We start from the raw sequence: 16,868 nt of genomic DNA, 5'->3' as shown, positions 1-16,868 counted from the left end.
CCTATTTTAAAGCTAAATTCTTGACTCAAAAATCTTTCGTAGTTTATATGAACTTAGATGTGCATTGCCAAATTTCACTCCATAAAGTCTCTGGGTATTTACATTCATACTAGTACTGTGTGGAAAAGCTTGTTTATATCTTGTCTAAAACTATCAGATTTTTTTCTGGAAAGCTATTTAGGATGAATATCACTCTTTCTCTCTGTATACATATGATATGTGTACTGCTTATAGTGTGACCTGTAATGTGTAAGGGGCATTTTATATAAGATTATTAACTCTTTTATACTAAATATAGGAGCCCTGGTGGCACAGTGGTTAAGACCTCAGGCCGCTAACCAAAAGGTCGGCAGTTCAAATTCACCAGTTCCACTCCTTGGAAACCCTATGGGGCAGTTCTACTCTGTTCTGTTGGGTCACTATGAGTTTAAATCGACTCGAAGACAAAGGGTTTGGTTTTGGTTTATACAAATATACTGTGTACGTACAAGTTATTTTTTGGTTAACTTTTAAGTAATATATAGAAAATTCTTGTAAGGCTGTGTTTCATTTTTTTCCAAATTTACTAATCTTTTCCTCCAAATCTTTTGTGATTTGTGACAAATTTAAAAGAAATTTATTCAAAAAATTCTTCCAGTAGTCTTTATCTTTTCTTAAAATTTTTTTTGCAATTACTTGATTGATCCATCAGAATGCCTTTTGGTATAAGGTTTGAGTTCAAAGACATCTCCTTCAACAAATGTCCAGCTATTTCCCACAAGCCATTGTAGAGAATATCTTTCTCCTTGGTTCAGAAATATGTCTTTAAAATAAACCAAATATCAGAAATGCAAACATTTATCACACACACAACAATTATCGTCCTTTCTCACTTAATCTATGAATGCAGATTCTTCTATGTTAACATATATAGTTCTACTTCATTATTATTAATATTCAGTTTTGTAGATGTACCATATTTATTTAACCAACATCCTATTGATGGAGATTTATGATATTTTATGTGTATTTTTCTTAAAAATTAATTTTGTATCTCGTGTGGAAGTTTGAGATATTCATCTTCTTTATTTCATGTCATGCTCTAGTTGCTAACATTTTTAAGACTCTATTGCTCGTTTTTTTAAAATCGTTTTTCCTTGTGAGCTCACGCTGCTCCTCTCCCACCATCCTCATGTATTTATTGAAAATCTTTTTCTACACGTGTGTCCTGGCAAAATGTGAATATTTGTTCTCGGTGCATACATTATGTTTACATAAATTTCATTATTTTCTCCCAGGTATTTCTCTTTTATTTATTCTACCATTTGCCCTGGCATAGAAATCTTAGATCTCCAAAGCAGGGGCAGATCTCTGTTCATACTATCTAGGAAGAGAGTCCAAACCTTGATCAGAGTAGAGGGTAGAGGCAAGAGGAATTGCACTTCCTTCCCCAGTCTCTCCAGACCACAGAGGCCAACCACATATCCATTAAAATGCTATAGATTCCTTAGTAGCATCTAATCAAAGTATTTATGATCTTTATGATGATGTGTCATGCCTGAAACTCTCAAGCTGGAGCACTGAGATTTTGAATATACACTTTAGAATTCTTCTGTAATTCTCTTTTGTTCTCTTGTAGAAATAGTAGTAACTGTGAGGGTTTTATTTATTTATTTATTCTTAGTGTTTTTGAGATTCTACATTATCTGTCAAAAAATCTTGAGGTTTGTTTTGTGTTCTCATTGTCCGTAGCTTCATGCCTGATGCACTTTTCTTTCCTATATTTGATTTGTTTGTAAATTTCAGGCTATTTCTGGGACTATGGTTTTGTTTGTTTACTTCAGTTACCTTTCTTCCCAGACATACTACCAGTCATGTTTTCAATAAGACATAAAATTAAGATTTACCATAAGAATATCAATTTTGATACTTTATAATCTTGTTTCATTTCTTGAAATGATAAAGTGAAGCAGTGAATTCTATATACATCAAAATATGAAAGTCTGGATGATGATTATTGATGATGTTGCAGATGATTAGTATAATGGATTTCACTAAATAGTACACATAAAAACACTGAATTGGTAAATGTTATGTTTTATATATATGCAAAGCAAAACAACAATAAAAAATCACAAGTCATATTGGGAATCTATAAAAATATGATCCCTATTAGCTACTTCCCCCACACATCTCTCAGTTTGTGATACTGTGGTGGCTTGCGTGATTTATATGAAGAACACAGCATTAGGATTGGAGGAAGACTAACAACCTGTGATATGCAGATGACCCAACTTTGCTTGCTGAAAGTGAAGAGTACTTAAAGCCCTTACTGATGAAGATCAAAGACTACAGCCTTCAGTATGGATTACACCTCAACATAAAGAAAACAAAAATCATCAAAACTGGACCAATAAACAACAACATGATAAACAGAGAAAACATTGAAGTTGTCAAGGATTTCATTTTACTTGGATCCACAATCAATGCCCATGAGAGCAGAGGTCAGGAAATCAAATGACGTGTTGCATTGGACAGATCTACTGCAAAAGAACTGTTTAAAGTGTTGAAAAGCAAAGATGTCACTTAGAGGACTAAGGTGTGCCTGGCCCAAGCCATAGTATTTTCAATTGCCTCATATAAATGTAAAAGCTGGACAATTAATAAGGAAGATCGAATAAGAATTGATATCTTTGAATTATGGTATTGGTGAAGAATACTGAATATACCATGGACTTCCAGAAGAATGAACAAATCTGTCTTGGAAGAAGTACAGCCAGAACACTCCTTAGAAGCACGGATGGTGAAACTTCATCTCATATACTTTGGACGTGTTATCAGGAGGGACCAGTCCCTGGAGAAGGATATCATGCTTGGTACAGTAGAGGATCAGAGAAAAAGAGGAAGACCCTCAGTGAGATGAACTGACACAGTGACTGCAATAATGCGCTCAATCATAGTGAGGATTATGAGGATGGTGCGGGACCAGGCAGCGTTTTGTTCTGTTGTACATGGGGTCGTTATGAGTCAGAACCGAATATACGGCAACTAACAACAGCAATAACATTAGCTACTTCAGTCTCATATTCAACAATATAAGTTTATAGAAAAAAAAAAAGCTAATGAAGATATATTGGAAGTAAACCTTAGGGACATTAAGTGTTTACCACACACATGATCATATTTACACTTTAGTAGCCAACAAATTACTTTGAGAGGGAAATTACTATTAGTAGAATGAGTTTTAGGTTGGAACTCAGGATAGTTAGTGTCTATGTGGTATAATTCTGTCACAGTCTTGCTATAAGATCTGGAGAAGTCACTCTAGTACCTTTATGCCCATCCTCATCCACGTGAGTAAAATGAAGCTGTTGGACTATAATTTTTCCTACTCAGTGCTTGGTCCATGGGATCACAGCATCGGGATCACCTGGGAATTTCTTAGAAGGGAGAAATTTAGGCCCCACATCAAATCTGTTGAGCTAGAATCTGCAATTTAATAAGTTACCTAGGGTATTAATATTCAATGTAAATTTGAGAAACTCTGGAGTAGATTAGTAGATTTTACTCTGGGCTGTACAAGACTTGGAGGGTTCTATGAAATTTAAGAGGCCCTTGCAGGGATTAAGGCAGGGGCCTAATGACCTCTGTCAGTAAGATGTTGTTGCCGTTGTTGCTGGGGGCCTTCAAGTCAATTCTGACTCACAGGGCCTCTGACAACAGAGTAGAACTGACCCATAGGGTTTCCTGGCTATAATCTTTATGGGAGCAGATCTCCAGGTCTTTCTCCCATGGAGCTGCTGGTTGGGTTCTAACCAACAACCTTTGAGTTAGTAGCCGAGTGTTTAACATTTTCCACCACCAAGGCTGTCAGTGAGATAACTGGCACATATACCAATCCAGGTGGAGGTTTGCTCTGGGTAAGCAGTTCACAATGAATACATTATTGCTCTGTTACTATCATCCTCCTGTACATTATCTAGCATGGCAATTTGAGTAGTTGAATGAAAGTAGTGGTGGGGAGGGTGTCTAGCTCGATTGTCTAGACTACTCTGGCCTGCGACGTTCCTCCTAGCTTCCTTCTTTTTCTTAAACACACCAGACTTTTCTTTCATTTTCTGAAATTAAATTTGTGAATTCTTTTTGGGAAGCACTTGATTATATTAAATAGAAGGTATAACAATGTAACATAAATGATGATGAATAGAAGAAAAAGCATTCTCCTTAACTTTTGAACCAGAAAGATCAAGAACTTTAAATGACAGTTTGATTTTCTCTAAAAAAGAAATTGCTATTGTATTTCCCATTAAACCTTCTAATTAATTTAGTAAAAGATTCTTGTAAACCCTAGAGATAGAACTTTTGGCAGTCTTAAAAACTATCCCTTTCTTCCCATGGGAGATATAATTCAGCTAGTTTATGTAATGCTTTCTAATAAATCATTCTTTGTGTACTCAGCCCTAGGGCTGAAAGGGAAATGTGTTGTTTCCATGCCACTCCCTGTAGAATTCTGCATTTACATTCTGTAAAAATAACTGCAATACCCACAGGAAATCTACTAAGTGCCCTTGGTTATGCTTAAGGAGTTCACATTTTCAGTAAAGGTAGAACAAATATCAAAATGACGGTCATTTGTAAAAACATACATTGAGCTATATCACTTGGGTGTTTGCAAAAGATCACCATTTTGGTTCCAGGCATGACTTAAGTTTTAGACTCAAGGGCACAATCTTATTAAAAATGACACTAATTAAACTCTCTGATAATTTTGATAAACCTTTAGTTCTCCAATGGATACATGATATGAATGCAATGACTTTATGTTAGTCTTGTTAGTGTTTTTATTGTTAACACTTTTTAAAAGTCACTAAGTGTTTGTAAGCATAGGTATCAATTAACGATAGTTCCAGAAAAATTATCACTTTTCAGGGTAGAATGCTAAAGAAATATTTCATGTTTGTATATGTAATTAGCCTTAAGGATATAATAACTTGAGATACCAGAAAGCAAATAGTTCAAGTTACTGTATATTTATTAATTTTGTATATATAACACATTGAAAATAAATTTTAAAACCACTTTTATTAATGAAGTCATAACTTTTCATAAGTTATTTCTTAGAATGAATGAGAGTTGCCAATATTTTTGGAGTTGATATTACGTTGAAAAATGATGTCATACCAGTTTAAGGCACTGTATTAGTCTTACCATTAACAATCAAATTCGATTCTCTTTTTCTTAATTTAGGACTGCCCATCAATTCCTTGTGTGAATGAAGGCATCTGTCAGAAGTTGGTAGATGAATTTACTTGCATTTGTCCAAGTGGTTACACTGGCGCATATTGTGAAATAGATATTGATAGCTGTGCTGAACCTGACCTGAATTTGATTCTCTGTCTTAATGGAGGTGTTTGTGTCGATGGTCCAGGACACACTTTTTCCTGCAGGTCAGTATTTATTTATACACAATTAATATATACTTAAGACAGCTTATGCATATCTCACTAGTAATACACTTTGAAACAAAGACACTAATTTTTAAAGTAAGCTTTCACCTTAAAATATATAATCATATATTTGAAATTAACAGTAATAAAAAATACAATGTATATATTTTTCCACTTACCCATGTCTTCATAATAATCTCATGGTTTGATTTCTCAATTTAATGATCTTTCATTTTGTAATTCTTTCATATCTCATTTCCTGTCTAGAACTGAGGTTTTTTTCTTAAACATTTTATGAAAATAATTAAATATAATTAATTAATCATAATTAATTATAAAATATTAATGTTTTTAGTATAATCCTGAGTCAGAAATTTATTTCTGATACTGCTATGCCTATCTTCAAAAATATTAAGAACAGATGAAAATAATTTGTTAGGATTTTATCACTGCATTCTTGAACTGATTACTATTTAAAGTATTGTTTTTTTTAACTCCCTAGGAGATGAATTTTCAGTTTCTTTGTTATTTGAAATTATATCTATATCTAATATATATTTTATATATATATATATAATTGGTTATTACATTTCAGAATTTAACCATGCTCTGATCAGATCAATTCTTAAATATTACTTGAACCTAGGTTTTAAATACATATATATATGTGTGTGTATTTTACTTCTTGTTTATTTCAGTCTGATTTGTAATAGGCTTGTGTTGAGTTAAAATCTGTGAACAGAAGTGTTTCTGTGAAAATAACTCAAATTTCTTTGACCACGTGTATTTTGGTACATAATTATTTAATCATAAATATATCTTTATTTCTATACTTTTATCAATTATTTCCCTTTAGGTTATTAATATCTTCTGCCTTATATTCAATACCACCACACTCCTATTTTCTTTCTTCAATATCTAGGGCATGTTTTTTCCAATTTATTTATTTAATCTCTACTGAATCATTTTATTTTGGGCATATGTTGTGTAAGACAGACATAGAGGCTAATTTCACATAAAACCAAGATTATCAGATTTTCGTTTAGCATATGCAGACAGTGTTTACTATTATGACATGTTTATTATTACATCTTTGCAGAAGATAAATCAGAGGATAGCCTATTTTCATCAACATTATATTTTATGAACACCGTTGATTCACTTGTTTTATGGAAGTTAAAGTTTTTAATTTCTTCAATTAGAAAACATGCATAAAATACTTATCAAAATGACTGAGATATAATAGAGTATATTTTTAACACTGATTCACTTATTCTGCATTCTTCCTTGGGTACTAATATAGCTTACATATTGTAAATTGCAAATTCAAAATTTTGTTTTCCATTCATTTCATTTTTTCTTTCAATTTTTTTGTCCTAATTTTATTACTCCTTTTAAATTCTGTATTTAATTCTCTAACTTTTAGCTGGTTTTATGAAATTATTTTTTATGAGAATATCATTTAGTTTTAGTTTCAGTTCGTATCGGTTTGTAATTAGTTATGTTCTTCCTTTGTAAATGGGATGTCCACTTAGGAAAACATATTATTTTCTTGTGTTTACATACTAATTTATTTCAGGAGTTCACCTTTTTTCAAAGTTCTTATAACTAAACTTATTTTCTTTTTGTTAGAGAATTTTTTGGTGGATTCAGTCTTAGTTACTAGTCGTTTTTATGCGTTCTTTATTGACATTCATTGTTGTTACCCTGACATCTCATAGGACACTTTTATATCCCAATTCTATTGGCCAGAGTCTTCTACACTGAGTTGTTTCTTTGTCTACAGGACAGTTTTAAGTGATAGGCCTGATTGGTTGCAGGGCTGGGGCAAAACATGTATTAACACAGAGGCACACCTGAGAAAAAGTGTTTTCCCTCTATAAGTGTTTTGATTGCATAGATCTAAAGTGAAATTGCTGAGAAAGAATTGGTCCATTTAAACATTACCTCTCTTTGGATTTGAATATTGAGCTTCTCTTGGTCTGAGGTATTTCATATTTAAAGTTTATTTATTATCCGTTTTTCTCATGAAGATATTTGATTATTTTATAAATAATGGTACATAATAAGAGGAGCAAGTATTCTTTCTTCTTCTGGAAGCAGTAAGTAAATTCTGAAGGATACAGATGGAGTCTTTAAATAGAGAAACAAAGAAATGATGTTATTTAGTGTGACTTTTTTGGATTTGATCCTTAAACATGGTAAAATGGATGAACCAATCATATACTGCTGACTAGTTTCTTTACGACTGTGAACAAATATAACAATGAACTTTTGAGTCCCTAGGTAGTGCTCAGAATTAGTTTTACATAAACAATTACTGAGCTGTTAGATGCACAGTAAAATATAATGTTCAAATTATTCTATAGCCATATTTTAGATGATTTCTGGAGAACTGGAAGTGCATATTAAACCCATAGACTTATTTTTAATAATATATACTTTAGGCATTTCAAATACTTGGTGATTAAATTTATATTGCCTAATGAAGAAATACCAGTTTAACAATTTTACATGTAAAATAAAGACACATAACTTCTAAATGATGAGACTGTCAGTGTCTGCCATTTGCAGACTCTATTATTTAAAATTTAAAATATCTGTTTGTTCAGAAAATTTAATACCTAGGTATGGTATTTCTAGTTGTAAACTCAGATAGACATTTCTTATTGACTCATTGAATTTCAGAGGTGAATGAAATTATAGAAATTACCTGTAGTAGCCTAATTATTGCATAGATGAAGAAGCAAGGACCTAAGGAAGTTTATACTGTGTTAACCGCCTAGACAAAAGTCATGATCAGTGGAAAAGTCAATATTAGAAACCAATGCATTGCTTTTTAACTTTATTACCATACTCTTGATTTAAAGTACAAAATAAAAATAAACATACAAATATGTTATAAAGTGAAGATATATATATATATAGGCAGATATTATGACTGTTCTCTAAATGCAGTTAAACATCTGTTTTGTGCTTTATAGCCTAGTGCAAAGTTTAAAGACATTAATGACTTTGTTCAGTTTAATAATAGCTGCTTTCAGAAGTCTGTAAGTATTATTAACCATGTGTAACAGCTTAATAGCATTTTAATGGATGCAAGTTTTATTAAACCGTAAAAACTATGTTGAAATTACACTAAAATCCAAATTAGACTCACACAGCAGAAGACTATAGAAATAAGTGAAAATATTTTACATAACTTTTTCTCTGGCACCATGTAGATTGTTTAGAACATTGCAAATAATTCATAAAACAAAACGTTTAGAAAGAAGGATGGTTTTGTTTTTAATATATGAAATAACATCCTGGGTAACTTTTTCATGGTGTTCTCTGCCTTTGACTTGCAAAGTCCCTTTCCATCTCCCACAACTTCCCCACCCTCTGTCTCTCCAGGTGCAAATGTCCCTTCATTCTAATATTTCCTTCCAGATTCAACTCTCCTTGGCCATTGCTTCTATATTCTGGAAGTATTTTATATTCCTGGCTTCCTAATTCATCTATCCTTCATATACTCATTCTACCATAAACTGAGCGTAATTAGTTCAGTGCTCAGCTACTAACTGAAAGATCAGCAGTTCAAACCCACCAGCCACTCTGTGGGAGAAAGGTGTGGCAGTCTGCTTCCATCAAGACTATAGCCTTGGAAACCATATGGGCAGTTCTACTCTGTCCTATAGAGTCACTATGAGTCGGAATCAACTCGATGGCAGTGGATTTGGTTTTGATTTTTACTAAATTTGTAAGGAGCCCTGGTGGTGCAACTGTTAAGCACTTGGCTGCTACCTAAAAGATTGGTGGTTTGAACCCACCCAGTGGCTCTGCAGGAGATAGAACTGGTGATCTGCTTCTCTAATGATCACAGCCAAGAAAATTCTATAGGGCAGTTCTGTTCTGTCACATGGAATCTCTAATTAAGAGTTGGAATTGACTTGATCTGCACCTAAAAACAACAAAATATATTATGCTAAAAGATTGGTAAACTTGGAAGTTTGATTCCTCCCAGTGGTATGTTTCATTTTAAAAAAAGATTTTCAGAGAGTCAATAAAAAAATAAAATAAATGTTTAATGATAGGATTTCAGAGACCATAATATATTGTTAACCAAAACATTTGAGATAAGTACCAAACCCAAAAACCAAACCCACTGCTGTCAAGTCGGTTCCAACTCATAGCTACCCTATAGGACAGAGTAGAACTGCCACATAGGGTTTTCAATGAGCAGCAGTAGATTCAAACTGCCGACTTTTTCATTAGAAGCCAAACTCTTAACCACTGTGCCACCAAGGATCCTTGGGATAAGTAAGCCTCGTTAAACCCCCTGAGGAAGAACAGATGCTATTTTCCTACAGGCTTGGATAAAAAAATCAGAAAATGAAGACTCAGAGAAGTTAGGTAACTTATGGAGATCACAGGGTGTAAGGAATTCTTTCTACCATAACCCATTTTTTACCATTATCATTCACCTTTACTGCAAGTTAATTGTTCTTAGAACTTGGAATAAAATGTCTGTGTTTTAACAGCTACAGCTGGGTGACTTTCCATAATATAATGTTATGTTTTTTAAAAGCATCATATTTACCATGTAACACAACTACTAACAACTACTTTTTACTCTCTTCCTCAAAATAAATCCTTGACCAAGAGATCAAAAAAATAAATAAATGAATAATAATAATATGAGGACATTTTATAAGAAAATTATATTATGCTATTTGATGTTATAAAGTATTTCAGGTTATAGGATAAAAAATAATACCCTCTTTCCTTAATACATACTAAGGAAATCACTTTTGCTATCTTAACACATTGCTTTAGAAACTGAGGAGCCTCAAAGTTAAAATGATTTTATTGTTATAAGTAAACTGCTATTTTTAATAATTAGATGATTTTAATATATATATTTTTCTTAATAAAAATTACAGGCTATTTACTGTATTCAAATGTATTGTATTTTCTAATTTGCTTTAGTAATAATGTGGACTCCTGATGACCTGAAACATCACAACCCTTATATTTAATCCCTAAATATTATTGCTTCATTCATACCTAAAAAAGAAAAATCACTGGAATTACCAGTTTCACTGGGGTGATTTTTTTTACTACGTTTTGTATATTTACTTCACCGAATCAATTGAATCACTATGCTTTTATAACCTAATTATAGTTAGTTTTTTCCAATATTATGTTACAATTTAAATCATTCTGAAATATAATTTTACTAAATAAACATCATAATAACTCACTGAACTAGAATATATTTGGATTTGAACACGTCCAGCTTTTGCATAACCTTCAGAAATAACTTCGAACATAATGTGTGTTATATTTTCTACTCTGTTTAGTGCTGTTTTGATTTCTACTTTTCTTTGTTATTTTATAGGTAAATAAGTAAGATTATACTACCAATATGAGCATTTCTGTAGTAGTTTGCCTTTCAAACTATCTGGCAATCATTCTTGATGAAATCATTAACTTTTATAAGATATACCTAACTTATTTTTTGACAGAAAGACAATATAAAACATGCCAAATATTAAGTAAAATCCAAAGGAAAATAAATTTATATGTTAAATATAAAATTAACATTAGTGACAAAGAGACTCTTTATATGATGTGATAAATTTGATCCTGTAATGCACACACAGGGTTTGCTTTATAACTCCAAGTTAAGTTTCAAGTTTATGTTCTTTTAAGCCACATCAAGACACAATGTCACATTAGTTTATTACTACATGTGGAAAATATAAGACTATCAGCATTTACTCCATTAAGTACACTTTATATTGTTGCTGTTGTTAGTTGCCATTGAGTTGATTCCAATTCATAGTGACACCGTGTGTGGTGCTAAGGATCTGCTCTCATAAAATTACACTGAAAATTGTTCATTATCATAGTTTTGCAGGCAAATACTGACTTGATATCAAAATAATATTACAATTGGAAAATAGTGAATTTCATGGTAAGTCTAGTTATTTTCTAATATAATTTGAGAAATATTTCTTGGAAAACCATCATATATAAAACAATATCCTAGCAGTTACAATCTCAAAGTTGAAAATTCATAGCCCCATTGCCATTTCCCTTATAGAAGTTGCTATAAATTATATAGGTTATAACAGAAGATAGTATGCATGGGAGAAATTTTGGGAGGATGAATGTCTGACTTTAAAATTGCAGATTAGTTTTAATTTCAAATAAAAAATTATTTGACTATTTGTGTATCTTGAAATATCTGTGAGAATATTCAGTAGAAAAGACAAGTGCATAAATATAACCAAATTCTTTTCTATATGATGAAATAGAAACAGCCTTAAATGGGTTAAAGTATCTTTATCCTGTATATGTGGCTTTGGTATGACATAGCGGGTTCAAAGAAGCCGAAGAAAAGCATATATATGAGAACATTAGTAATGTGAGATTCTGCACTGCTTGAAACCAAAGAGGGGAAGAGGAAAATAATAATTCTGGATTACCATAGTCTGTTAGCCATAACTGCCAGATAGTTACTGAATTGGGTGCTTTTGGAAGCAGGTATAATGAAGGGAGTAGTATAAAATGGTTTGCCATTTAAATTTTGGTAAGAATGGTAGTGAAGTGTTATGTATCACACTTCTTTTACTATACTTAATAAATAGAGTGCAAAAAGAAGTACACATTGATGGCAAGTTATACTGTCCTCAAAATTACCTACCATAGTATTGTACTACTCTTATAAAAGTTAATCCTTAGTAATATTGAATGAATTAGTCCATGTAGCCTGACATTTCTAGGGGAATAGTTTAAAATATTTTAATTAATAAGTATTAAATGACCATCTCAACACAAAGACATGTTCATTATTTAATGACTTTAATAGATAACAGGCACGATATTGAGATAAATTAGACATACATAAAATAATGTTCATGAATCAGGATAGTCTCAGCAGCCTTTCACTGAAATAAATGAATGGATAGACAGATAGATACATAGATAGACAGATGATAGCTAGAAAAAAATTTCTAACAAAGCAAACTGACGCCTAGACTTCTTTTTACCAGAGAGCTCTGTAGTAGTTTTAGTCCTAAGATAGCTGGTTATTAGCAAAAAGTCTACAGAGGAAGGGTGAGGTCAAAAAAATAATTTAGCTCGTATTTCAATTTTAAACTAATGGTTTCGATTACTTAGTAATAAGAAAATGATAAGATGTGAATGAAAAGGTAGCAATTAAAAATAATTTCATACAGTAGAATATTATAAAATGTCTTATTTTTATTATCGTGGCAGATTGTCAGTCACTTACAGCATTTATAGTGGGTCTGCTGTACCTGATAAGAATGTTGCCTAAGTAAAGAACAAAGGCTGTGAATCCAGAAAAACATTATGTTCAAGTCTCTTGCTTCTTTACTTAGGACAAGTCAGTTAGTCTTGCTGAAGTTTAGCTTCTTCATTTATTAAATAAAACTAAACCAAACCCACTGCTGTGGAGTCAATTCTGACTCATAGCAATCCTACAGGACAGAGCAGAATTGCTCCCATAGGGTTTCCAAGGCTGTAATCTTTATGGAAGCAGACTGCCACATCGTTCTCTCATGGAGCAGCTGGTGGGTTTGAACCGCCAAACTTTCAGTTAGCAGCCGAGCGCTTACATTTATTAAATAGGATGGTATAATAGTAACCTAATTAGATTATGACAAGTATTTCATGATATACATATAGATCATTTATAGGAAGGACTTCTGTTCAATGACTAGCTTAGAAAGATAAGGTACATTTCTTTCTATTCCTGCCATCTCCTCCTCTACACCTCATGCAACCACTCATCCTAATCTGTGTTGTAGGAAGTTATAAAATAATAAGAATAAAACTATTGTATCATGTCTTGTACTCTTGTAGATGCTCTTTTCAATCTTTGATATACTTCTTGAAACATCTAGTCTTTCCATTTTTTAAAAATGATCAATGTAACTTATAAACGTGACTAAAGCTATTTATCGTTAGGTGCCATTGAGTTGATTTTCAACTCGTAGTGACCCATGTGACAGAGTAGAAATGCCCAATAGAGTTTTCTAGGTTGTAACCTTTACAGAAACATATCTCCCATGGAGTCACTGGGTGGGTTTGAACTGCCATCCTTTAGGTTAGCAACCAAGCACTTAGCTGTTAGAACATTCAATTAATTGGCAAAGGCAGAAATTCATAGAGTCAATTGCAATCCAGAGTATGTGGCAATTTTAACAGCTCCTTTCTTTGTTTATTATTTTTTTAAGCTTTGATACTTGCAAAAGAATATGTGGAACATATAAGTAAGTAACTTTGGGCTTATGACATAACACTTTGCATGATCTGTATAGGACATGCTTTGAATGAATTTATAAAAATACATTTTTTCAGTACCATATAATTTAGTAATGCCTCTTAGAATGATGTGGGTGTTAATTTGTGTTTGAGTTATCAGTAGAGGGAGCAACATAATTTATCATTTCATTTTTTTCAAAAAAATATATTTTGGTCAAATTATTTAAATGCTCAACATTTGTCCTATAGAAAAAAATAGCTGCATCAAAAATAATTATGGAAATTTACAGAATGCAAATTTTAATGCAACTAATGGCCATGAAAATATGATTTTTTATATTCTGCTGTTTTCTAGAAGTGATGATTCTCTGAAAGCAAGGGCATGTTTCTTAGAATTTTCAAAGTATAACAATCAAAATAGATTAGTTCTAAAATATTGGGATAAGTATCAATGTATCCTAGGGACCCTGGTTATTCAGAGAACAGGAAAAAAAGAAAAAAAATGCATAGAGGCTTAAGAGATGCAAGCACATTCACTTAAGTAATGTAATTTAAATCCATTTAAAATGTTTTATCATAATTTGAAAACCACTAATATTTTATTGTTCTCACTGCATATCTCTGTCATAGCAGATTATTCTTACATTTGTAGATGTAGACATTAAATGTTCAAAGTTCTGATCCTTTTTATTATTGTTTTGAAAAATCTGACTCATGCTTTCAGCTTGAGTTTAAATTTTTAGCAATAATTCATTCATAAATTCTATTCACATTGAAAAGAAAAAGCTGTTCTATCAACAATAATTATCTTTATTATTTAAGTGGAAAAGATAAAGAGAACTTCAATGTAGGGAATTATATGGTATTAGGCTTTTCTATTATAATGTACCAAATGTATAGGATTACATAATTTTGTAACGGTGCTAATGCAAAAGATTGGCCAATAATTTAAAATATTACATGGAGGATGTATCTCTGGTGGTACATTGGTTAAGAGCTTGCTGCTAACCTAAAGGTTGGCAGTTGGAACCCAGCCATCAGCTCTGAGGGAGAAAGTCCTGTCTGTCTGCTTCCCGAAAGATCATAGATAAAAAACCCTATGGGGCAGTTCTACTCTGTCACATGGGGTCGCTATGAGTCAGAATCAACCTGACAGCACCCAACAACAACAACAAATTTAGAAATTAAAAAAAAAAAAAAGAAAGACTTTTTCTGGTGATAAAAAATGCAGACTTAACTGTCCCGTTATACTTTATGTACACAGATATATAAATACATTGAGAAAAAAAAAACTTAAAATATTTCTTTTTGCCTCATAATATTTTTTGTGAATTCCAATGGTTTAAAAGAATTTTCAAGAAGTTCTCACTCTTCCACAATAAAAGCAAGTGTCAGAATTTGATTTCTGCCTACCAGATTGGATAGAATTAAACTGTAATGCCACATTCTGCAGTCTAGGTTAATGGTACTTTTTCATCAAAGATATTGGGTGGTAAAGAAAAAAAAATTTGCTCATGCTTCTTATTGCCAGTGGAATTACAGTATCTCCACAGATCGGGGCGTCACTACATTTGCAGCATACTTTAGTTCTTTAGCAATACCTTTTTGTAGACCGATTTATACAGCTGAAACCCCTTCTCGCCTTCCAATTTTAAAAGCATGATTTTGATTTCTCTTTAGCCATAAATGTTTTCTAATCTTCTCCCAAATATTTTAGGTCTAGCAGAACTATAAACCTGATAATGAGATTTTTTAAGATAAAGGGATTATTTTATAAGAAGTTTAAACTGCAATACTGGTGTGACTCTGTGTGTGTGTATGCTTGTGTATGTGTAAAGGAGAGGAAGAGAGAGGGATAGGGATTATATATATTCAGACCAGAACAGATTTATACTGCATCATACATAGCCTACTCACTCTACATAAATATATATTTTCAAATTAATTAACTTATCTATTTATTCAACAAACCTTTATTTAATTGTTGGATTCAAATTGGCACACACCAGGGGAATAGAAATAAATTAGAGGAATCTCTTAAATGAATAGGCTTACAGTCTAATAATGACACATGTAAACAAATTGTCTTAGGCTGGGTTCTCTAGAGAAGCAAAACCAATAAAGTGTATAAATATATATATAGAGAGAGATTATATTAAGGAAACAGCTCACGCGATTGTAGAGGCTAGAACATCCCAAGTCCATGGATCAGGGTAGAGGCCTCTCCCAAGTCACACAGCTACAGAAGCTGGCAAGCCCAAGATCAGCAGGTCGGAGAGCAGGGCTCCCACTCAAAGGCTGTGCAGATCGACGAATCCCAGGTTTGGCAGATAAACTGACAGCTCAAGTCCCAAGAACGGGAGATGAGATGACAGGAAGCAGCCACAGGATCCAGACAGAGCAAAAAGCCAGAACTTCTGCTTATATACGGATGCAGGCCACACCCCCAAGGAGACTCCCTTTCATCTGATTGGCTACTCACAGTATATTCAATCATGGGAGTGATTACATTAAAACACGGAGAATCATAGCGCAGCCAAGTTGACACCCAATCTTAACCATCACAGTCCACCCCTTGTCAACTTGGCACATGTACACATCTCCTTAAACCATACATAATCTCTGAATAAAGACAATGAGGAAGTCATACTTGCACCTAACATGATACAACTAACACGCGTAGAATCAAAAATGCACTAGCCCCATTTACAGCTTATATTTTATAAGTGAAGGAAACAAAAATATTTGATGCACACATACAAAGTGCGAATACTCAAAACAATTACAGTCCCCGTTTCTGCAACTGGTCACGTGGCCGTAACTGGTATTCAGAACTACCTTCTTCCACCACCCATTCTGTATTTCCTTTGCCCTCAGCAAGCACCTCAGCTGGTCGTGGTTCTTTGCCTGGTGGGGTGACCCAAACCTTCGTTCCTGAAGGGTCTGTGTCATTAGTAGTCATGTCAGAATTAGGTTGCTGTAGTTTTCCATTGACTTTAATCACAGGGCATGGTAGTACTAAGAGATTCCCCAAGGAATCTCCTGCATTTCAGACATACTCTTCTATACCTCCATTATATAATATCAATCTGATTTCCTCTTGGTAATCAGGATCAATCACACCAGTCAGTATGGTAACTCCCTCCTTTGCCTGTTGAGCCA

The 16,868-nt window shown here is 32.9% G+C and overlaps 1 protein-coding gene across 1 annotated transcript in view; it reads left to right on the top strand.

Annotated features, from left to right (window-relative positions):
* EYS (eyes shut homolog) overlaps nucleotides 1–16,868 on the top strand; it is a 1,981,143-nt gene that overhangs the window by 796,220 nt on the left and 1,168,055 nt on the right. The window contains 1 exon segment of the mRNA XM_012556965.2: nucleotides 5,227–5,426. Within this exon segment, the coding sequence (XP_012412419.2) occupies nucleotides 5,227–5,426 (200 nt within the window).

This window comes from Trichechus manatus, unplaced genomic scaffold, assembly GCF_000243295.1.
Source record: "Trichechus manatus latirostris isolate Lorelei unplaced genomic scaffold, TriManLat1.0 scaffold00083, whole genome shotgun sequence".
In the NCBI taxonomy this organism is placed as follows: Eukaryota; Metazoa; Chordata; class Mammalia; order Sirenia; family Trichechidae; genus Trichechus; species Trichechus manatus.
Note: the sequence above shows the minus strand (reverse complement) of the source record. Positions and strands in the feature narration are given on the sequence as shown.